Below are 25472 nucleotides of genomic sequence, written 5' to 3' on the forward strand. Positions count from 1 at the left end.
AAGTTCTGGGACTTCCCAAAATATGATGTGCGACACTGGGGTGGACTGCACTGGATTTCGGTAGTTCACACGCGACGTTTACGATACAGAACAACACTTTATTATAGCCAAAAACTAAAACTTTTCGGACAACGTTTAATGGATTTGCCTTTCACGGGACTGCGCGCGTGGTTCGCTTATTACTACTGTTGATCGGTGATCTTCTCCTACCTAAAGGCTGGCTAAAAATAAATTGGTACGCAAGTTACAGCATTAGATGGTAACATTTCTCCAGTTCAAACTAAATCTCAAACCTTCCTCTTGATGGAGCCCATCAGCGCCCGCACAGTGGAAAGCTTCGTCGAAGTAGCTGCTTTGCAATTGCCTAGTATTTTTCGATTGGTCGTAATTCCGGGCAATTCGGAGAATTCATTAGCTTGGGGACAAAATCGATCTTGTTGGCAGCATACCACTCCAGAACCACCTTGGAGTAGTGGCAGCTGGCCAAATCGTGCCAAGAGATGACTGGCAATACACGCTTTTTCAGGCATTCTTCGATGTAAACTTGGGATGTCATCGTCGAGTTCAGGCCACAACTGCAAATCGCATGCCAAATCATGGCCTTCTTCGCGAACTTGTCGGCAAACACGAACTTTAATCTTCCCGGCACATCCCCACGTCCAATCGCGATGTAAAACTTTTGACCGAGAAGCTGCTTAAAATCTAGTTTGACGTATGTTTCGTCATCGATCAAAGTGCAGCCCTTGTGTTTCGTCAAAACTCGGTCGTACAAGAGCCTTGCCACGGAATTCTGGTTCATGTGCCGGTTCCGATGTTTACTGGCTTTGTATGACTTGTATTCTTCCCTGGCAAGGATTTTCCGCACCACTTTGAAAGTAGGCGGTGTACATTCTGGCTACATCTCGGATCGTAAGACCGGGGTTGGCTTTAACGCACTTCAACACCTTGCTGCACAGCTGACGATTCCTGGTTCCAGTTTTTGCGTAGGTCCGCTGATTCCTTTCCACACTCAGAGTTTCCTTGTAGGTTTTGAGCACTCTAAAAACTGTTGTTTTTGGCATTTTCAGCACTTTAGCCAGCTTGGAACCGGAGCACTCCGGATTTTCCAGGTGACCATTTGACGTTATTTCTGAACGCGATCGACTACTTTGATCAAACTTGCACCAGTTGTTCTCTATAGAAGTGTGTACAAACCACTTCCATAGATTTTTGATTCCCAACACGAGAGGCGTGCTAGCGGCGCGCGAGGGCGTACCAATTTACTTTTAGTCAGCCTTTACTGCGATCGTGTATGAGATGTTGGTGGTTGCGAGAGTGAGTTCCTGGCTATTGCTCATGTGCTGTGTGATTTGTGTAGTGATAATAGAGATTATATTTGAGACATAATACGGGAACGGGACAATTGTTGTTTGTCCACAAAATAACTTAGTGTAGCGTGACCAGTTCCTAATTTTGTGCTAACATGCGGTTCTTAACTAAATCTACACTTATCTCTATATCTGACACAAATGGTTCACGTTTTTTCACTACTGGATTCCGTCTGCCTTGCGTTAATGACATGGAAGGACGTTACTTAACTTCGTTAGCTCTGCTGACACTGCTGATGATGCGTTCGGATGATGTTGCGCTGACATCATGCCGCATAAATGGAAGTGTTGGAGAAAGCAATTTGGGTGCCGTATTTTCTAGTCTTGGCTATGAAGATTATCGTAGGACGTATACCATTTTGTATTTACCTATGAAAACTGCTCTGTTGCCTGCTTCCTTCTTCGGTCGATCTTGATTTCGATCGCTTCGATTGCTTTAGTTGCTGCTGAATTAATCCTAGGAGTGACGCTTCCACCGGAGCAGCACCACCCTATTAATTTCCAATTGATTCCGGGTCTTCCTTCGACTGGTTTCTTTTTTCCTCTACTATACAGTGTGATGGATGACTTCGAAACATCGGGATGTCCACAATGTCCGACTCGGGAGCCTCCTGGCAACCACGAGTGCCTATGCAAGTAGAAAGGTTAACAGAATAGTGTGACGACATCGATTTCAGCGTTGCAGAACCACCTGTACGGATTGGCCAAACCCGATGATGGTATTGGATGTTGCGCTGAGAGGGTGACTACCATGGATTGCTCTCTTCATTGAATTGGTTGTGCACATAAATTATCTACTTCTTCTACTGCGACAACAGAATGATTTTGAACAGTAACTGGTTTTGGACATACTGACAGATGCTGACACGATTGTGCCAGGCTTTACAGGGTGATACCGGACTGGACAGGACATCATTATGGACGTTAAGCTTGCTTGTCAGACTGGACGACAGTACTGGTTGGACTGGTTTGTGGATCACGAATTGTTCGTATCGTGAAGTGCGCTGGAAGCGAAGGAGTTTCAAGCTTTATTGTCCCGAATGGGCAGGACGCATATCTTCGAGCTAGCTCTCCGGAATAGACCGTCCTTCGTTCTCATGGTCACTACACGAATATTACCATCAGTACCCACGTGAACCCTTACTACTCGACCCAGTTTCTATTTCATCGGTGGAAGATTATCCTCCTTCACGAGAACCATTGTGTCTATGGAGATGTTATTCCGTCGTCGGTTATTGAGTTATGGAGATCATACAGGTATTGCAAGGACCATTTCTTCCATATCTGCTGCACGCTAACTGCGTGGTTGCTGAACGAGAAAATGACCAGCCAACAATGCTAATCGGCGTCAACGGACGGGAGCTGAGGATCGCTTCCACTTGGATTTGCATTTCGTCATGCAATAACGTTCTGGATCCGATGGTGCGCTTGAACTGGCTTATGAAGCATTTTACGGCAGCTTTCTATAGGCCACCGAAATTGGGTAAACGGGCTGGGATGAATCGGAATTCTATCTCGTCTTTTTCAGCTCCATTTACGATCGACTGGTGGAACTGATGGTTACGGAATAGTTCGTGTAGTTCGTCGAGTTTGTGCCTTGCTCCGACGAAGTTGAGAGCGTTGTCATACATTGCCTCTTCGTGCGACGAAACGCTTGAATGCTGCGCGGAAGGCTTCGTTTATTAAATCTCCCACCAGCTCCAGATGGACAGCCTTTGTAACCAAACAGACGCGCAGCTGTTCAACGATTGGGATAGGCTACCAGAAAAGGTTCACAGTAATCGACACAAACTTTCAGGAACGGTGGCGCGGGTGTTACTCGTTCTGACGGCAAATCTGCCGGCAGTTGATCCAACACTTTAGGTATACATCGGAAGCACGGCACGCATTCGTTGATTACGGTGCTTCTTCTAATCTTCTGATCTGCGTGGGCCAGGAATTCTCCCGTACTCTACTGATGAGAAGCTATTGACCAGGGTGGACCAACTTCTGATGGTAGTCTATGACTACTACCCGAGCAAAGTTAGAGATCAAATTGAAATCAGAATTTGCTGTTATGATGTAACTCACTTTGAATACTCCATTTGATTTCATTTTGGTTGACTCAACGGTTAACACATCAAAAATGAGAGCAAAATTTTACACTGTTGAATCAAACGGAAAACTAATCCTGCTTTCAATGAAATCAATTTGATTACTGATTTTGCATTCATAATGTTTGACTGAATACAGGCCTGGTGTAAATGGTTAGCATCCAAGCTTCTCACGCTGAAAGACTTGAGCTCAAATGTCACCTCGGGTTGGTTGCGAATGACCTAAAATGTGTTAAACAAAACAATTAAACAATAATCGTTAGTTCAACGACAGATAAGCTTAACTTAAATCTTAAACAAGACGTTAACAGCAGAACTTCAAGTTAAGTTGCTTTCATTTAAAATGTCTTGACTGCATAATGAAAGCACAATATGATATCAGACTAATGTCGTGACAATTGAAATCAAAATGAGTATTCATTATGATAGGAACTGCAATCTTTAATATCGATTTGCTTTCATTTTGTTAACCGACTTTGCTCGGGTAGCTTGCTCAGGGGATGATGATAGCTGAGAATCGTTGGAATAGATGTCTTGGATAGCCGGTACAGAAAATTGGTGTGATTTTGTTGATCGATGACGACGGCGTGACTTGAAAGGTTCTTTAGGGAGGCTTTTCAGGGAGGTTCTTGTCGAAGGATCTTATGGGAGGTTCTTTTGGAAGGATGTTTTGGAAGGTTCTTTTGGAAGATTCTTTTGGAAAGATCTTTTAAAAGGTTATTTTAGAAGGTTATTTTGAAAGGTTGTTTAGGAAGGTTCTTTGGAAAGTTCTGATGGAAGGAGCTTTTCTAAGGCTATTTTAGACGGTTATTTCGGAAGGTTCTTTTGGCAGGATCTTCTGGAAGGTTCTTTTGGAAGGATCTTTTGGAAGGCTCTTTAAGATGGTACTTTTGGAAGGATCTTTTGAAAGGTTATTTTAGTCGGTTATTTCGGAAGGTTCTTTTGGCAGGATCTTATGGAAGGTTCTTTTGAAATGATGTTTTGGAGGGTTCTTTTGGAAGGTTCTTTTGAATGGTTCTTTTGGAAAGATCTTTGAAAGGTTATTTTAAAAGGTTCTTTAGGAAGGTTTTTTGGAAAGTTCTTTTGGAAGTTTCCTTTGGAAGGTTCTTTTCTAAGGTTATTTTGGAAGGCTCGTTTGGAAAGATCTTTTGGAAGGTTCCTTAGGAAGGTTCTTTTGGAAGGTAATTTTGGACGGTTATTTAGAAAGGTTATTTTAGAACGTTATTTTGGAAGGTTCTTTAAGAAGGTTCTATTGGAAGGGTCTTCGTAAAATTCTTTTGGAAGATTCTTTTGGAAGGCTCGTTTGGAAGGATATTTTGGAAGGTTATTAAGGAAAGTTCTTTTGTAAGGTTATTTTGAAAGGTTCTTCGGAAGGTTTTATTGGAATGTTCTTTTTGATGGTTTTTTTTAAGGTTATTTTGGAAGGTTCTTTTGAAAGGTTCTTTTGGAAGGATGTTTTGGAAGGTTCTTTTGAAAGGTTCTTTTGAAAGGTTCTTTAGATTATTTGGGAAGATTTTTTTGGAAAAAGTTCTTTTGGAAGGTTATTTTGGAAGGTTCTTTTAAAAGGCAATTTCGGAAGGTTCTTTCGGCAAGTTTTTTAAGGATGTTTTGGAAGTTTGTTTTTTTTTTATACTTTGGAAGGTGAATTAGGAAGGTTCTTTTGGAAGGTTCCTTGGAAAGTTCTTTTGGGAGGCTCTTTTGCAATAAGGTTTTTGAAGGTTCTTTTGGAAGGTTCATTTGAAAGCATCTTTTGAAAGATTCTTTAGAAAGGTTCTTTAGAAAGGTTCTTTTGGGAGGTAATTTTGGAATGTTCTTTTGGAATGTAATTTTGGAAGGTTCTTTTCTAAGGTTCTTTTGGAACGTTCTTTTGGAAGGTTCTTTTAGAAGGTTCTTTTGGAAAGTTCTTTTGAAAAGTTCTTTTGGAAGCTTCTTTTGGAGGGCTCTTTTGGATGGTTCTTTTAGAAGGCTCTTTTGGAAGGATGTTTTGGAAGGTTCTTTTGGATGGTTCTTTTGGCAGGATTTTTTGAAAGGTTATTTTAGACGGTTATTTTGGAAGGTTCTTTAGGAAGGATCTTTGGAAAGGTCTTTTGGAAGGAGCTTTTTGAAGAGTATTTTGGAAAACTCGTTTGGAAGGATCTTTTGGAAGGTTTTTTAGGAAGGTTCTTTTTGGAAGGTAATTTTGGAAGGTTCTTTTCGCAGGTTCTTTGGTAAGTTCTTTTGGAAGATTCTGTTGAAATATTATTTTGCAAGGTTCTTTTGCAAGATTATTTTGGAAGGTTCTTTTTGAAGATTATTTTGGAAGGTTCCTTTGGAAGGTTGTTTTTAAGGATGTTTTGGAAGGTTCTTTTGGAATGCTGTTTTTCACTTTGGAATTTTATTTTAGAAGGTTGTTTTGGAAGGTTCTTTAGGAAGGTTCTATTGAAAGGTTCTTTGGAAAGTTCTTTTGGAAGATTCTGTTGAAATATTATTTTGAAAGGTTCTTTTGGAAGGTTTTTTTGGAATGTTCTTTTGGATGGCTTTTTTTAAGGTTATTTTGGAAGGTTCTTTTGGAAGATTCTTTTGAAAGGTTCTTTTGGAAGGATGTTTTGGAAGGTTTTTTTGGAAGGTTCTTTTGAAAGGTTCTTTTGAAAGGTTCTTTAGATTATTTGGGAAGATTTTTTTGGAAAGTTCTTTTGGAAGGTTATTTTGGAAGGTTCTTTTGAAAGGTTGTTTTAGAAGGTTCTTTTTGAAGGTTCTTTAGGAAGGTTCTTTTGGAAGGTTCTTTGGGAAGTTCTTTTGAAGATTCTGTTGAAATATTATTTTGAAAGGTTCTTTTGGAAGGTTTTTTTGGAATGTTCTTTTGGATGGTTTTTTTTTAAGGTTATTTTGGAAGGTTCATTTGGAAGATTCTTTTGAAAGGTTCTTTTGGAAGGATGTTTTGGAAGGTTCTTTTGGAAGGTTCTTTTGAAAGGTTCTTTTGAAAGGTTCTTTAGATTATTTGGGAAGATTTTTTTGGAAAGTTCTTTTGGAAGGTTATTTTGGAAGGTTCTTTTGGAAGGTTCTTTTAGAAGGCAATTTTGGAAGGTTCTTTCGGTAGGTTTTTAAGGATGTTTTGGAAGGTTCGTTTGGAAGTTTGTTTTTTTTTTATACTTTGGAAGGTGAATTAGGAAGGTTCTTTTGGAAGGTTCCTCGGAAAGTTCTTTTTGGAGGCTCTTTTGCAATAAGGTTTTTGAAGGTTCTTTTGGAAGGTTCATTTGAAAGCATCTTTTGAATGGTTCTTTAGAAAGGTTCTTTAGAAAGGTTCTTTTGGGAGGTAATTTTGGAATGTTCTTTTGGAATGTAATTTTGGAAGGTTCTTTTTTAAAGTTCTTTTGGAAGGTTTTTTTGGAAGGTTCTTTTGGAAGGTTCTTTTGGAACGTTCTTTTGGAAGGTTCTTTTGAAAAGGTCTTCTGGAAGGTTCTTTTGGAAGCTTCTTTTGGAGGGCTCTTTTGGATGGTTCTTTTGGAAAGCTCTTTTGGAAGGATGTTTTGGAAGGTTCTTTTGGATGGTTCTTTTGGAAGGATTTTTTGAAAGGTTATTTTAGACGGTTATTTCGGAAGGTTCTTTTGACAGGATCTTTAGGAAGGATGTTCTGGATGGTCTTTTTGGAAGGATCTTTTGAAAAGTTATTTTAGACGGTTATTTTGGAAGGTTCTTTAGGAAGGATCTTTGGAAAGGTCTTTTGGAAGGAGCTTTTTGAAGAGTATTTTGGAAAACTCGTTTGGAAGGATCTTTTGGAAGGTTTTTTAGGAAGGTTCTTTTTGGAAGGTAATTTTGGAAGGTTCTTTTGGTAGGTTCTTTTGAAAGGTTATTTTAGAAGGTTCTTTTGGAAGGTTCTTTAGGAAGGTTCTATCGGAAGGTTCTTTGGTAAGTTCTTTTGGAAGATTCTGTTGAAATATTATTTTGCAAGGTTCTTTTGCAAGATTATTTTGGAAGGTTCTTTTGAAAGGATGTTTTGGAAGGTTCTTTCGAAAGGTTCTTTTGGAAGGATGTTTTGGAAGGTTCTTTTGAAAGGTTGTTTTAGAAGGTTCTTTTGGAAGGTTCTTTAGGAAGGTTCTATTGGAAGGTTCTTTGGGAAGTTCTTTTGGAAGATTCTGTTGAAATATTATTTTGGAAGGTTCTTTTAGAAGATTCTTTTGGAAGGTTCTTTTGGAAGGATGTTTTGGAAGATTCTTTTGGAAGGTTCTTTTGGAAGGATGTTTTGGAAGGTTCTTTCGAAAGGTTCTTTTAGCTTACTAAGGACGATTTTTTTGGAAGGTTCTTTTGGAATGCTGTTTTTCACTTTTGAATTTTATTTTAGAAGGTTGTTTTGGAAGGTTCTTTTGAAAGGTTGTTTTAGAAGGTTCTTTTGGAAGGTTCTTTAGGAAGGTTCTATTGGAAGGTTCTTTGGGAAGTTCTTTTGGAAGATTCTGTTGAAATATTATTTTGGAAGGTTCTTTTGGAAGATTCTTTTGGAAGGTTCTTTTGGAAGGATGTTTTGGAAGATTCTTTTGGAAGGTTCTTTTGGAAGAATGTTTTGGAAGGTTCTTTCGAAAGGTTCTTTTAGATTACTAAGGACGATTTTTTTGGAAGGTTCTTCTGGAAGGATTTTTTGGAAGGTTATTTTGGAAGGTTCTTTTGGAAGATTATTTTGGAAGGTTCCTTTGGCAGGTTGTTTTTAAGGATGTTTTGAAATGTTCTTTTGGAATGCTGTTTTTTACTTTGAAATTTTATTTTGGAAGGTTCTTTAGGAAGGTTCTTTTGGAAGGAGATTTTTGAAGGTTCTTTTTAAAAGGCTCGTTTGAAAGCATCTTTTTTAAGGTTCTTTTGAAAGGTTCTTTTAGATTATTAAAGAAGATTTTTTTTTGGAAGGTTCATTCGGAATGTTATTTTGGAAGGTTCTTTTGGCAGGTTGTTTTTTAAGGGTGATTTGAAAGGTTCTGTTGGAAGGTTCTTTAAGAAGGTATTGTTGGAAGGTTCTTTAAGAAGGTTTTTTTTGCAAGGATGTTTTGGAAGGTTCTGTGGGATAAATCCTATTGAAGATTCATTTGGATGGTTCTTCAGAAGATTATTTTGGGAGGTTCTTTTGGAAGGTTATTTTAGAAGGTTGTTTTGGACCTTTGCCCGTCCCTCCGCTCCTCTTACTAAAAACACAGGCAGGATAGTAAATCTACGGTGTAAGGAAAGTATGTAATGCGACAAATATTTTTTTTAAATGTGCCAATAAAAGAGATGATATGTTTCATAAAAATTGCTGAAATCTATGGAACAGTTGATTTTTTTTATTTGAGCATTTCATATTTTAAATGGATCGTTTCAGTATTTTCAAAGAATCATTCCATAGCTTCGGTAGGGAACATTTTATTATTTTTATTGATCATTGATTCATGCAGAATATTTTCAAATTTCCTGTTGCAATTTGTGCAATAGGGGAAATGGCTCTAATGTTGGCCTATGGATCGCAGATTGGGCCCTTCGCTAAAAATCTGCTATTTATCAATTTTATCTAGATGAACGCGTCATTGGGACGGTACTAATGGATATATTTGGTCGCTATTGAAAATTTTGTCGATTGCTGAATTTATGTATGGGCCCAAATTAAGGGCATGTAGGCCGACATTACATCTATTTCCTCTTTATGTCTATAAATTGGACCTAAGAAAATTTTCCCATGTACTTCTTATCTTATTATTATCATATAGAGGACTTTTATAAGTCATATGGGCTTCCTTAATAATTCCTATAGATTACTCCTAGAAGTCCTATAAGTCCTGTGATTTTTCCCGAGAATGTAAATCCTCTAGATACGTTATCAACTTCCACAAGAAGTCATATGGATCTAATTTTGAAGTATTATGGAGGTCCCTGAAAAGTCCAAATATCAAAGTCTAGAAGTCCTATGTAGGCCCTACACCACCTACCAAAGAGCAACAGTGAACTGCAGCGAGTAGTTCAATAGACTTCCCTGAGATGAGCTATAGTTTTCACGAGAAGAGTTTCCACGAATGGGATTTTCAGAGCAATCCTATGAAATTCCCCTATAAATCCAATGTACTCATTCGAGAAGTCCTATATACTTCCCCAATAAATGCAATAGACTTCAGTAAGAAGTCCTACGGAGGTCCCTTTGAAGTACTACGGAGGTCCGCTAGATATCCTCCTCTAGATAAGTGTAATGGATGTCCCCGAGAAGTCATTTTATCGTCTCCTAGAAGTCCTGTTGATATCCTCCAACAGTCTAATGGACCTGCTTTAGAAATGATATGCACTTCCCCAAGTAGTTCTATGAATTGAAATCGCCATCTGCTTCCCCGAGCAGTTCCATGAAATTTCTCTAGAAGTCCTTTGAACTTATTAGAAAACCAGCCCTTCAAACTTTCACACTAAAGCTTCATTTTAGATAGCATTACCAACCAACTCTAAAAATCGTAAACTTCACGTTTGAAGTAACATAAAAACACTTTGAATGTAACAACTCAAGGTGGAAGTAACCGTCAACACTGCTGATGTTGGCACAGCACGCAACAACCACCCTACTGCTTTCTCTCTTAGATGATCTCTTAGGTAGTGATGAAACGTCGCTAGAACTATTCCACAGCCGCAGCAAGTTAAACTAGCCCTTTTTGCCTGTAAACTTGAAGAAATACTTCAAGTCTCCTCATCCATATGTATCAGTTAGGTAAAGAAGTGTGCGTTTGACTAGTACTGTCGTATTAATGGCCCTTCGCTAATTTTCAATTTCTATTCAATTTTCAAACTGCCACGGTACACTCTAGTGGAACTATCTACCTACTCTCTTCAGACCTTTCTCTAGCTAATAAATTATTACACTAAATTCTATAAACTTCCCCGAGAAGTTCTGGAGACGATCCTTAGAATTCTTATGATTGTCTCCTAAAAGTCCTCTAGAGGACTCCTAGAAGTTCGATAGGCTTCTCCGAAAAGTCAATAAGTCATATGAACTCGCCCGAAAAGTCCTTTGAACTTCCTGCAACTACCCGGAAGAATTTCAGGGAACTTCCTAGAGAACGTTCCGAAAACTTTCTAGGACTAGTTTTATACATTTTCCAATGGATGATCTGGGAAATTCTTAGTCATAGTTTTAAAACTTCCTTGGGGTAGTTCAAATAATTTTGTTGGGGTAGTGCATTGACTTAATAGGAGAAGTTCTGTGAACTTTTTAGGGAAATTCTGGGTACTGTCTGGGGAAATTTCGCTTGTAAATTCAGGGAACTTCTGTATATTTGCAGCATTAACTAAGTGAGGTTCAGGAAACTTCCTTGGAAAGCTCTGCAAACTTTGTAAGAGAGGGTTTAGAACATTTCTAGAAGGTTCTGTCATTTATGTTTGAGTTTAAAGAATCATCGAAAAAACCATAAATATTTCCATGAAGCCTTTCATTGAAGTACGGAGTAATCCACCGGGAAATAAACCTGAGCTCCTCGCTGACAAACTAGATGTCCATTTGTTATCCAAAGCCAAATCCTCCCAGCAGCCAACACAAATCGCGATGAAATTCATTTGACTTGAGCTTGTTTTTATGACCCTCAATTTCCCCCCTCCCCACATTCTTCGACTTCCTTTTGAACTTCCAACGGACGCTCGCCGTTCCAACGGTAACTCAATGTGGTCTTCAGCCGGACGCCACGGATTTAATACGCCTCAACACCGATTTAATGAGCTTATACAATATCCCAGTTGGTATTTTTTTGTCCTATGTTTCAAACGGAATGACACCAAGTTGTTGAGCAGAAAGAAAAGGAAAAGAACCGGAATGGATGGTTGTGGCCTTCGTCAAAAGTGAATCTCAGAAAAGGAGCGTTTTTTTTTTTTCAACCAAGTGATAAGGGTTGCGGACAGGTTTGAGCTTCCGTCGTCCTCGGTGCTCGGGATATCGACGGTGGCACGAAAAATCGCTGGTAGTGATGGGATTTTCAAGTGGCCAAACCAAACTTGAGAACGAAAAGGGAAAGGCAGAACAAAGCCTTTATTATAAAATCCTTTAACCAAGTGGTCTTCGACAGGAAGAGTTGAAGAGGGCTAGCGTAATAAGGAGGGGTTGTAAAGTGTTTGTAAAGAATTCACTTTATTTTTTTTTTATCCTGCGGATACACGATTAATTACATTACGAGAAAAATAGTTAAACATTTGAACAGCTGTGGTAAGCTGCATAATCCAGTGCAGTAATTTTTTGCTTATCGTGATAAATTAGCTTGATGGTTACTAAAAACGAGCACACAGTACTGTAGGTTACGAGTGCAAGAACAATTATAACTAATTAAAAATGGAAATCTCTATAATCCACTGCTTCATACGGCTCCAGTCGACAAAAGAACGCTGTAACAAAAGCAAAGTGCTGTGCTAACAAAAGTTTAATATCTGTTTATCTTTTCTCTTCTCTTTTTCAGACGGGGAAACACTTTCATCGAACATCACTTTTGATAAAAGCTTTTAATCATAAATTTCGGTTAGATTTGGAATTAAATACGTAAGTACTACAACATTTATTACGGAAGTATTTCGATTTATAATAATCCAAAACCACACCATCAGATCCAGTACAGTGCGCCCTTCTATTCAATGACAATGCAATACTGAATCATTTCAGTTTAAGAGAAGCACCCCCCACTGTCGTAGTCCAATGTCTACATACATATGAAGCGAAATGTACCATTGAGTAGTTAATCCCTACTGTTTTTTGTGTCAACTGAGCCAGTTAACTCTCTTCAAGCTCATCAAAACGTTGGATCCTAGAGAGTTCATAGCGTCCAGAATTTTCAAAATAGAACAACTTAAGTGTCCTTTCTTCGATGGAAAGTTGAAGGCACGCAGCTTGAATTTAATAATTGCGAAAATATGATCCTTCGGAATAATTTCATCAGCATTTGAGCAAGAACGGTATCGGTAACCGCCCACAACTCCACGAAGCAATCGCTTCATTCAAAACCATCCACTTTTCAACCATCAAATCCACCGGGCTTTACCAGAATGCTTTATCTAAAATGCACATTAACCCAAACTTTCCTTTCTGGCTGTGCTCGAGCAAAACTTTTCCCTCCCCCCAATGCGTGGTAAAATATTCGATCAACGACGGCGCCTTCGTCACCATCACTCATTATGCTAAATGTTATCTCTCGCGCAACACGAGAAAAGGGCCTTTCATTGTTGATCGATTTTCTCTTTCGCGAATAACCCAACTGGAAATGAATTTCCCATTCAGTGTGTTGCTTCAGGCGTAAGCCTACATCATCTTCTGTCGAACTGTGCTGCCAGCTTAGCGAGAAATTCGTTTATGTTGCCGTGGTAAGCCAAAGAGAAAGTCGATGAAGAGAACCGATCAACGATGATAGGCCCTTTTCAAATGTTACGCGAGAATCTCTCTTCTAAAATCTATGTGCTGCTCTTCGTCGCTCTGGAAAGCGTAAATCCGACATTTTAGCACCCACGAAAAATATGCTGTTCACGTCAAAATAGGAATCCAATGCCCCCTCTTTTTCCCGAACCCTGGATTGAATGCACTCATTTTCGTCTACCACCTCCACCACCACCCCTCGATCCGCTTTGTCTACTTTCCCCAAAACAACTCATCCCAACCGTGGACGCCATTTCCTCTTCCTCTTTTCCACGCTCGCAAATGAGAGTGGTTTTAGAAATTATAATGGAGCAGCTTTCGCGGGTACGTGAATTTGAATAAATGAGCATCACGGGGTTCGGTTTCTCATTTCGTCGCTCCCCCGCACACTCCCAGCAGTTTGTTCATATTTTACTTCTATTTTTATGTATGGATCCCATCCGAAAATGGTGCAGTTGTAGTATTGGTAGCTACATTACCCATCAGACAGAGCTGACGCACCTTAGCCGTCTCGCTTTCGCTCGATCTCCAGTTTCTTTTGGCAAAACAAATTTTGTTCCATTTAGCAAAGCTCCCACACGCCACACTCAAGCAGGTTTTGTGATGGAAGAGGAGAAAAAGTGAGGAGATTACTCATTTTTTAAGATGGAAACTTTGAAATGAAATTAACATAAATTGCGTAATTTTCCCGGGGAAAGACATATACCGCATTTATTTCAAGTAGGTTTGTTCCCGACAGACGAGCGGGGGATTAGCGTGGAGTTAAGAGTGCTGAATGTATTATTTTTATACGGGATGGGATAATTCTTTCAAGCCAATGAAAGCGTAAATGATTATGGGGAATTGTTTTGTGTGTTGTATAGTCTTTAAGATATCATTGAATGTGTGCTTTTTTGAAATTATGGCTCATGGAGTAGCTTCCCGAGCAAAGTCGGTTAACAAAATGAAAGCAAATCGATATTAAAGTGTGCAGTTCCTATCATAATGAAAACTCATTTTGATTTCATATGTTACGACATAAGTCTGATATCATATTGTGCTTTCATTATGCAGTCAAGACTTTTTAAATGAAAGCAACTTAACTTGAAGTTGTGCTGTTTACGTCTTGTTAAAAATTTAATTGAAATTCATCTGTCGTTGAACTAATGATTATTGTTTATTTGATTTGTTTGACACATTTTAGGTCATTCGTGACTTGCCCGGGGTGAGATTGGAGCCCAAGTCTTTCAGCTTGAGAAACATGAATGGTAACCATTTACTCCAGGCCCGTATTCAGTTAAACATTATGAATGCAAAATCAGTAATCAAATTGATTTCATTGAAAGCAGGATTAGTTTTCCGTTTGCTTCAACAGTGTAAAATTTTGCTCTCATTTTTGCTGTGTTAACCGTTATGTCAACTGGAGTATTCAAAATAAGTTACATCATAACAGCAAATTTTGATTTCAATTTGATCTTCAGCTTTGCTCGGGTTCCTGCCTTAATTTTGTTTGAAACTAGGCTACTGATTTCGTAAAGATATCTGCCACTTGAAGATCGGAAGCAAGATATTCCAGCTTGATCGTCTTCGGTTGTGAAAAGTTAGAGATGTTCCGTGAAATCCCATTTACTCTATATCAATTGTAGGAACTTAACAAAAGATCTTTCATTTTCATTTTCATTTTGCAGCGTTTGGGCGCAATGAGAACGAAAATCAATCCAATGCCGAGGATAAAGGAAGGGTAATGGCTGTCTATGTCTATGCGGACCACTTGCCGCCATGGGAAAAGGAAGGGATTTAAGAGGTCGGTTATTGGGGGGTTTTGAGGATTTGACACATAGTACTAGATTTGTGCTGCAAAATGTAAAGAATCCGAAAATCCATCTCCCACTGATTCATACTTTCACATACATACTAAATTGATATTTTAAAACAATCATCAAAATAAACAGACAATATATTAAAAGACTAGTTGCCAGTTACTTTAAAAGCTAGTTGCCTCCCTAAGCGGACCCCCGCATCCTAACTCTTCTGTTAATCTACTTAATGTTATTAGGCTGTCTAAATTTTCTTATTTAAGTTCGTTTGATGATTATGATATCTCATTAGCCTAATTTAATAAATAATTGAAATCTCTAATCTACCTATTATTAATTAAAACCTATGCTTTATTAAGTACCTGTACTTGTGGATGTTATCTTAAATTCAACATGTTTCAACTTGTTTTTTTTTTTACGTAGGACTACGTTTTTCGGGAAGATGGGGGTACAATTTATGAAAAGCGAAAAATGAAATTATGAAAGATTTTGAACGTTAATAACTTAGCTGTCCCTGGACTAATTTCAATTATTTTATCACCAATCGATCAGAAACATTTCAACGCATCGATAACAATGCTCTTGACTGTTGATTTTCAAAATGAAACTATTGAAAAAGTGGTAAATGTCAAGCATTGTCCAAAAGGTTCTAAATGACTAACAAATCCACCAATTACGTACATGCATGTGCTGCTTCCCCAACACAGTCATCAGATAATGGTTCCTAGATGCAACAAGTCGAAGTGACATTCGCCTCCGATCTTCGGGCGTGTACGAATATGGAGGATACAATTGCGGAACATTTTGTTGCCAATTCAGAACCACAAGCCTGCTGTTTTTTTCCTTGGATTTTTTTACATGCACCAATGCTACCCACACCCATGCTTGGCATACACAGTTTTGGTCACGAACTGCTCATTTGCTAATAACTTTGCACACAGTTAACGGAACATAGTTCTTTTTGAAGCAGTAGATAGAATAGAGTGTAAGCTTGTTATAGATATGTAAAATAAAGTAGATTTTAATGCTAGTAGTAAACTGTATTTGTTTTTGCGTTGTAAAAATGAGGTGAGAAATGCTCACTACACATCTCGGAATTTAAGTGTTAAATTGATTAGTGTCGATTCAAATGTTAAGCTTTACCTAATCTTCGCATATCTATAGCCTAATCTATCAATTACTTAAAAGAAAAATAAATTTCAACATCTGAGTGAAAAGTTATTACCAAATGAGCAGTTGGTATGTACAACTGTGCATGCCCACACCTGGACCCTACCTATCGACCACCCATGAACCGGGCACCCCGAAGGAAGGCGTGATCAGAGATGTTATGCCTCAGAACTTCCCGGCAGCGTTGACTGGGATTGAACCTAGGCCTGCTGGGACGCTTACCACTACACCACTGGCGCCGCTGCTCTCTAGAGTTGTAATCTTGTAACCAAACTTGGAAGCAGGAGATACTCTATATAAATTCTATTCTAACTCTTTTCTGAAATGAACTTGGTAGCCCTGAAAAGGGCCGTTTTGTTACATTGGTGATAAGTTTTAACCTCCGAAACCGTACAGATTGCGTCCCTGTCGCTTCAGAGCGTAGACGACATCCATGGTCGTGACGGTTTTGCGCTTGGCGTGTAGACAACCAGCTCTGCCGGTACCATATTTTCTCGCTTCCCATTGGCTACATTATATAGCCAATGGGAAGCGAGAAGATATGGTACCGGCAGAGCTGGTTGTCTATATCAGAGGTTGCTATCTACGCTTTAGACTTAGTTTCGATTCACCCGTTCGACGACAAAAAAAGCATCAAGTAAGCAAAGGGCAGCAAAGGCTTGGAAAAGGAGGCGCCAAGCGTCATCGGAAGGTTCTGCATGAAAACATCCAGGGTGTTCCCAAACCTGCCATCCGTCGTCTGGCTCGACGTGGTTGTGTCAAGCGTCTCCGGTCTGATCTTCGAAGAAACCCGAGATGTGCTGAAGTTGTTCCTAGAAAATATGCGTGATGCCGTCACCTACACTGAACACGCTAAGCGCAAAACCGTCACGGCCATGGATGTCGTCTACGCTCTGAAGCGACAGGGACGCACTCTGTACGGTTTCGGAGGTTACAACTTATCACCAACGTAACAAAACGGCCCTTTTCAGGGCTACCAAGTTCATTTCAGTGAAGAGTTAGACGATCGAGCAGCTAAACGGTGAGTGCAGGTAGGTGCAGTGCCGGATTTAGGACTCGGGGTGCCCTTGGCAACTATCTTTGGGAGGCCCCAATGTAAATTGTTTTCGAAGTTTTAATTTCAAATATGCGGGTTCAATTAGTATTAACACAAATCATAAGTTAATTGATAAAAGATACGGTACCCCCAAAACCTTTCTAAGTTAAAAAAATGTAACGGTTGCTTGGAGTTGCGTTTATTCTCTTTGTTTCAATGTACATAAAATAATACAGATCATTAAAAGGATTAAGAAACTTATGTGAAGCTTCTGAAAAATCTTTAATAAACTTTTCAAAATCGATCTTCTTTAGAACATCGCTTTCGATGTTCAGTAAACAAAGAGAGCTGAGTCTTTCGTCAGCCATCGATGTCCTCAGTTTGCTTTTTATCAAAGCTAATTTGGTGAACGATCTTTCACCTGAGAAATTCGTAACCATCAAACTCAGATACATTCGCAGTCCAATGCATACGTTCGGAAACGTATCAGCTAACTCTTCATCGTTCAGCAGAATAGCCTGTGCAGATGCTGTTAGACATGCCCTTATCTTGGCAAATACTGCAAACTGTACGATTTCATCAGCAAGTAGCCTTCCCAAGTAACAATTTTGGTTTTATGAGGATTCTGTAGACCATGATTTGGACTTGTAGAATGCTACAAAACCTCTATAAAGCTTTCAATGTTACTTGGGTTGTCAGATCATGCGGATGCATGCCAACTAACTTTTCAGCTTCAAACCGTAGTTCTGCTTCCGACAGACAGCATAGATCAACAATGCCCTTGAACCTATCGTGAACCACTTGATATGCTGCTCGCCTTTTTTTGTAATGCTTGTGAAAGTTGATTAAGTATGACATCAAATGTAAGACTCTTGAAGTTCTCCTTGCATGTACTGGATGTCTCGAGTTGATTTTTCCGTGGTCTTCCTTTGGTGGGTCTGTATTCCGCAGTGTCACAAAAAGCAACAGCTTCACCTTCTACTTCGTCAAAACGGTTTCACTCTCCTTGCAAAAATGAATCCAGTGAATCATACAAATCAACCACCTACTTCAAATCGACATCGATGCCCTGCATTGCTTTGCTTGTCTCGTTAAAGCGTAACAGAATGCGACACCAGATCTTGGTCATCAAAGCAGTTTCGAGGAGATCCATTCTATCAGCTAGTGAACGCGATTCATGGTCGCAGGAGATTGGTCATTCGCAGCTTCAATATGTCTCAACGCCTTCCTAATGCTTCCATATGATTCAAGGAGAGCTTCAGTTGCATCGGCACGTGCTGACCAACGAACATCGGAGAGAGATTTAACCATTAATTTCCTTTCATTGCCTTTCAAAAATCCGTTCAAAATATTCCATTGCCAGGTAGATGCAGAAAGGAATGTATACAGTTTTTGAACGAAGCTGAAGTAACTAACAGCTTCTACACAGCTAGAGACAGCAGCATGACCTACTAGGTTCAACGAATGAGATGCACAGGGAACGAAAACAGCAGATGGATTCTTCTCAAGAAGTCGAGCTTGCATAGGGACCAGCCATGTTAGACGCGTTGTCATATGGCTGTCCACGACAGTCATCGAAATTAATTCCTTGATTTTTAAGAAATTCCAGCAAAGTGTATGATAGGTCACCTGCTTTATGAGAGTTGGGCTGCAAGAAAGTCAAGAATCTTTCCACTGGTCTGCCAGAAACAACATATCGCAAGATTACTGTGAGCTGATCAGTATGAGTGAGATCTGGTGTTGAGTCCACAGAAAAGTATTTGGATGCAAGTCACGAATGACCCAAGAGCGTTAAAGTGACTATAATAATAAAAAAATGAAAAAAAAAAATATTTGGATGCTTTCAGTTCCATTATGATGAAACTTTTAACCTTCTTTGCCATTAGTAGCAAAATTTCTTCATAAACAGTGGATGATAAATACGATTCCCGACCACTTCCAGGATTCCCAAAATTCTTTAGGTGACTCATCAAAAGTGGATCAAATTGAGCAATGAGTTCCATTATTCCCAAAAAGTTGCCATTGTGTTTGGAGCCAATGATCTCGTCACTTCCTCTGAACGCTAGACCTCTCTCCTCCAAAAAGATAATGACAGCAATAGTACAACGCAGAATTTCTCGCCAGTACAACCGTTTTTCTTTGACCTGAGCTTCCAGTTCCTTATCTACGTGACTCGATTCTGAACATCGCAAATTGTACTTCAGTACCGCTTCTCGATGTGGTTGACCTTGCAAATGTGTTTTCATTTTTTCCTCCGATTTCTTCCAATTATTGAAATCTTCTTCTCTGGAAAACGCATCGCGGTTTGTTGTCATGAGTGTGCAGTAGAAGCAGTAAACGGAACCTGATGAGCCAGTGATGAATTATTAAACTGAATTGATAAAAAATGGCAAAATCATACCTTTTGATAAACTGTAGATGAGCCATTTCTTCAAACGCTGTTCTCCGTTGTCGTGTCTGGTGTAAAACATCGAGTTTTTGAAAAAGCGATTAATACTGCCAGTACAACCGTCGGTTGATAGCAGCGTTGAGATTCCGGGTACGAGTCAGATTCCTTTTTATGTTGGTTCACTGCAGATTAAGCCAATAAAGAAACACGGTTTTCTGTGATTTCGAACCACACAGCTAATTTAAATTTTAATATTTCATCCAAGAGGATGCACTTCAATCATGTCGAAAATCTCATGTAATTTTTATGGCCACACAAATAAACAAAAGCTGTAAAAGCAACGTAATATCAGTTCATGCACTTTATTCATGATAATTTTGTCCTTTTTGGCAAGTAATATTACACCATATTTTTGACACGATTGAAGTGCATCCACTTTGATGTGATATTAAAATTATTTTTTTGCTGTGCAGGTAGAAGGATCGCTGGACATTGTTCCATCATATGTTTTCGAAGACCCAGCTTCAATTTGATCAGCATTTTCAGTACACTTTGGAAAGGCAACAACCTCAGAAGATTCTAAACCTTGTTTAGGTGTTTCAGCTGGTTTATCGGGCGAAGTAGGAGCAACAGGATCGTTTTCAGTTTTTGATTCACTACTGAAAAACTTCGAGAGACGAGGAGTTTTAGCCAGCACTACTGCATCTTTCTCTGCCTTCTGCTTCGAAGCTGTCCTTCTTCTGAGCTCGAAATGGTTGAATGATTCGAGGCATTTTTCAAAAACAGCTGAAATAATAATATTATTTCGTTAAAAACAATAAACCAGATTCTCTGGATGACGCCTATTAAACTTACGTTTTCATGTTTCCTTCCTATGAGTGGTTGCAAAAAGCAGTTCTTTGAAAGACTATTTCGAGTACACTTAACACGACCTCACAGGAAAATAATCAGCTTGCAATTAAACCAACCCACAATGGGGAAAAATGAACGAAAAACTACATTTTATTTTGTAGCATTTCCGAAACTCGCTGAAACAAAAATATGGTTCATATAATTTCAGTAGGTAAACAACTTGCGGGATCGAATGGAAATGGTTTCATCCTGGGGAGAATACAGGAAGTGTGAGTTTTTTGCTTTTTTCTCAAGGGAATTTTTTTTTTAGGTTGAAAAAGCAAAAAACACAAACATCCTGCATTCTCCCCAGTATGAAACCATTTCCATTCGATCCCGCAAGCTGTTTACCTACAGAAATGATAAGAACTATATTTTTGATCCAGCGAATTTCAGTGATACACAATTAAATGTATTTTTCCGTTCATTTTTCCCCATTGTGCAACCCTTGCAATGCTTCGTTTTGATTTTGAGAGCTGATTTCTTTTTGCATTTTAAGAGATTTCTGACGTTTAACCTTCTTTCACTAGCACACGAGGATGAATGGATTCATTATTTTCCCATTGATCTATTTCCCTCTTGCTCACACTTTGTCAAAAAACCGAAGAGGATGTTCATTTGTATTCATTTCGTGTTCAACCTAATCAATGAGGTACATAGAGAGGTGGCGCAGATGTGCATTTTTCATTCAAGTTACTTGCAATGCCATCACTTAGACGGTTCATTCGAAAGTAGTGATGTTCAATGTAGGTACGTCCAATATTCTTTAAAAAAAATTTACTATGAACTGAACTTAAAGAACCTTAATGTTTACGTACATATGTTAATGTGAACGAAAAACTTGAAAGCAAAAATAAAAATAATTTGTATTAGCATAAAAATATGATAATTTTATAATTACAGGAAATATCTGCCAGGCCTCTGCGGTCGGGGGGCCCGGGGAATTTGCCCCCTTTACCCCACCCCCCAAATCCGGGCCTGGGTAGGTGGGGGTGATATCCACTGAACTCGAAGAGATTGTGGGCGGAAACTCTCCCTGAAGAGAGTGACTGAGCCCACGATGGAGGAGAGTGAGCAGATAACGGAGGCTGGGGAAGTATAGAGCCAACCACCGAAGTCGCAAGACGTGCGCTCGTGTGTCGTCCCGCGGGCAGTCACTGCTAGTGCTTGAAAAAAATCACGAACTGTGCGAAAGTGACGATCACCTGGGTCACCGACTGGTGGTGAGCTAAAAACACAGAGAGACAGTTATTTTCGGAATATTTTTGGTACGCAACAGTAACCACCGCGACCATTATGGGAAGCGTGCCATATCCGGCCCCGGTTTCACACGGGGCGGGTGAGAATGACCATTAGTTCAGTGGACGACAACCGATTTCCGAATCCCAACAATAATTATCCCAATGTTCCACATCAACAACCTGTTGCTCCGGTATTACCACCTATCGCTCCACCGCGCAAAGTGACGCCAGTGTCGCAATGGAAAATAAGAAAGTATTCCGACACGAACCAGGGGTTGGGGTTCAATTATTTTTTGTCCCATGTTCAGCAACTGGCTTTTTCAGAACATGCCACCGACGCTGATTTATTCGATTCGGCAATCCTTCTCTTTGACGGTCCAGCTTTAGGCCTCGAGAAGAAGCCAATACTCGCTGAGAGATTGGTCGCATTTGGTTCGGGAACTGAAAAAGGAATTCAGACATCCAGATCTTGACTCGGTACTTCAAACCAAGATCTACCAAATCCGTCAACAAAGAGGAGAGACTTTTCAACAATATTATCTTCAAATTAATCGACTATTCCAAGCCATGAGCTATCCCATGGCGGAGGCCGAAAAGGTCGAGGTCCTCAAAACCAACTTACGTTACGATGTCCGTAAGGCTTTGGTAGATGGTAGGTAAAAGGGTAACCACGCTCAAGGATCTGTTGGCTATTGGTAGGGATTTAGACGCAACTGATTTTTCAGCTTTTTCGAAGATGTTAGATACAAACAAATGGGAGAGCTGTACGATCAATACAGGCAGTGGAACGGATTCGGCTGCTAGACCATTTTCGAATCGGAATCGCCAAAGTGATTCCGCTGGTACCCAACCTCCTTCGAAAGGAAATAAGCCAGTTACTAATAATTTTAAGCCGAACTCCAAACATGTTTCGAGCTCCAAGGCGAATCCCTCAGATAAGGAGGTTAAGCCTGATAGTAGCCAGTAGTAGGGACCAGTAAACCGAGTTCGCTACTCAAATTAGTTTCAAATTATTTTCCGCCAGCTGAAGGCGAATGTTTCAACTGCGGGGACCATCCCGAGCTGGCCGATTGCCCGATTCCCCGTAGAGTTTTGACGTAGGACTACGTCTTTGATTTCTATATGGGGGTACACTTTGTGAAAACCGAAAATGGAACATGTAACAAATTCAGAAAGATGTTGAACGTTAATAACTCAGCTGCCCCTGGTCCAGTTTCAATAATGTTATCACTAATCGATCAGAAATATGGCTACGCATCGATAACAATGCTTCCGAACGTTGATTTTCAACAAGAAACTATTGAAAAACTGGTAAATGTCCAGCATTGTCCAAAAGCGTCGAATTAACTAACAAATCCACCAATTACCTACATGCATATGCTGCTTCCCCAGCACAGTTGTCAGAGAGTAGTAAGTAGACGAAACAAGTCGAAGTGGCATTCGCCTCCGATCCTCGGGCGCGTGCGAATAGGGAGGATGGAATTGCGTAATATTTTGCACACTCATCGCCATATTCAGAACCAAACGCAAATTCTTCAAGATAACCACCATCCGTTGTCTGGCTCGCCGTGGCGGTGTCTGACGTATCTCCGGTTTGATTTACGAGGTGTGCTGAAGGTGTTCTTGAAAAATGAGATACGTGATGCTGTCACCTATACTAAACACGCCAAGCGTAAGCGGCCATGGATGTCATCTACGTTTTGAAGTGACAGAGACGCACTCTGTTTGGTTTCGGAGGTTAAATCATCACCAACTTTGGCAACAAAACGGCTCTTTTCAGGGCCACCAAACTTATTACAGTAAAGAGTAGGAATAGAATTCATCTGCCTGTTTGTCCATATTCAAAACCAACGACCTCACAAAATGCTCATGTAATCAAACTTTAAGCAGGGGTACAAATTATTTTGATCAACCTTGATCAACTTTGGATCGCTACGGCCGGATATTTTCGATGGAAGAAGCAACAGTCTAGCATCTAATTCGACGAAGACGACAGGAAACATTTTTGAAGCCGAGTTATTTACGAAACAGAGTGTCGATGAAGAGAATCGATCAATGTAGATAGGACCTATTGAAAAGTGACGCGAGATTTGTTTTCCGTACTGAGCTCCAATTAATGCTACCGACGCCAGGGAGGCAGCTCCCACACCTGGACCCTACCAATCGACCCACCAACTCAACTGGGGACTAACGGCTTTACTTCCCGAAGGAAGGCGTGATCAGAGATGTTATGCCTTAGAACATGCCGAGAACTGTATTTTCATATATTATTTTTAATAAAGACATCAAATCAAATGCCGGTTGCGGGGTGAGAGGTAATCACGCTAACCACCGGCGCCGATATCTTTTAAGGTGATTTCACGGCGAATGAGAACGACCCAAATTTGAGTTTAGCTAACTCAGAAATAAGAAATAAAGTGCAGGAACTCAGCGATGAGTAAATTTGCCGCATGTTTTCTCAGGTTTTTCCAGGATTTTCCAGGGAAAAATTCTCGAATTTGAGAAAAGTGAAGATTGGATTCACTCAGTCTATTGGTACTGGCGGTGTGACTGCAGACGGCCGACGGTTTTCGTCTGGAAGTCCTTGGGGAAATTCTTATCCCTTATACTTTCAATGGTAAAACTCGAGTCCAGTTTGACCAAAGAGTGTATTTGTGGCATAGATTTCTGGAGGATATTTGGAATCTTTCAGGCCATGAAACCACTTCGCTTTATGAGCATAACATCGAAGAGAAGTTTAAGTCGAGCAAACCGATCAGACTATATCCATATTTGCTCCGAAAATACAGGCCGGTTTATTTGCCGAGATCGACCCACTATTAGACCATGGGATCATCGAGAAGTCTAATTCGGATTGGTCATTAAACATAGTTCCAATTCGAAAATCTACCGGAGCCATCCGACTTTGTCTCAATGCACGCAAACTCAATGAAAGAACCGTACGTGACCTCTATCCCCTTCCCCAACCTGGACGAATTTTACGTCACTTACCTCGAGCGAACTTTTTGTCGACCTTACAGAGGCCTTTCTGCAGATCCCTCTGGCTCGGGGATCCCGAAAATATTGCTCGTTCAGTGTCCAAGGGAAGGGGATGTTCCAGTTCACCTGCCTTCTATTCAGTTTGGTGACACTGTCCCGACTGATGAACCGGGTGTTAGGTCATGGTGCACTGGAACCGTTTGTCTTCGTATACTTAGACGACATCGTCATAGTATCAGAGACATTCGAGGAGCACGTATGGCTTCTGAAAGAGGTTGCGAGACGCCTCCGAACGGCGAATCCCTCGATTAAGCTGGAGAAATCCAATTTTTTCCGCGATGAAATCCCATTGTTGGGCTATATTGAATCCTCTTAGAGAATTTACCCTGAGAAGATAGCGCCCATTGTGGATTATGAACGTCTCACGACGCTTAAAAACTCCGTCCTTTTATGGGGATGTCAAACTATTACCGGCGTTTCATCGCTGAATATAGCAAGCCGACTGCGGCCCTCTCAGAGCTTCTCAAAAGTCAGACGAAGACTGTGAGATGGAATCCTGGGGCGGAGGATGCTTTCCTGGCAATTAAGGAGAAGTTAATAACGGCACCCATTTTATCCAGCCCTGACTTCGATCGGGAATTTATTATTCACACCGATGCGGGTGATCACGCCATCGCCGGAGTGCTTACGCTAAAAATAGATGACCAGGAGCGGGTAATAGGGTATTTTATAAAAAAAAACTTACCATAGAGCATTTTCGTGGGTATGTTGAGGGAAGCCATTTTGTACTGGTCACGGATTCATCCGCTCTAACGTACATCATGCGAACAAAGTGGAAAACCTCCTCGCGACTTAGCCGTTGGAATGGCGTCGAATGTCTATTTTTTGGCATCTACGAGCCATACCGGTTCCGAAAATACCCATATCTTAGGGTATTTGACACTTTTTCTGAAACTTGATGGCCGCCATGTCGGCTCTAGGATTCCAAATTGGTGGTGAATATCGATTTTCAGCATCTACGCGTCGCCCCGTTCCGAAAATACCCATATCTTAGAGTATTTGCCACTTTTTTTGTAAACTGATGGCTGCCATATTGAATTTCAAAATCGCGTCGCATATAGATTTTCGGCATCTACGCGTTGTCCCCGGTCTTCCGGTGGA

The 25472-nt window shown here is 40.1% G+C and overlaps 1 protein-coding gene across 1 annotated transcript in view; it reads left to right on the forward strand.

The window, feature by feature from the left end:
- The window catches only part of mmd (mind-meld), a 1436357-nt gene that overhangs the window by 913207 nt on the left and 497678 nt on the right, over positions 1-25472 (forward strand). The window contains exon 6 of the mRNA XM_065226841.1: positions 11866-11945. Coding sequence (XP_065082913.1) covers positions 11866-11945 — 80 coding nt within the window. The remainder of the gene's footprint in view (positions 1-11865; positions 11946-25472) is intronic.

Source organism: Ochlerotatus camptorhynchus, unplaced genomic scaffold, assembly GCF_037179485.1.
Source record: "Ochlerotatus camptorhynchus isolate MF236.1 unplaced genomic scaffold, CSIRO-AGI_Acam_v1.1 ptg000262l, whole genome shotgun sequence".
Classification (NCBI taxonomy): domain Eukaryota; kingdom Metazoa; phylum Arthropoda; class Insecta; order Diptera; family Culicidae; genus Ochlerotatus; species Ochlerotatus camptorhynchus.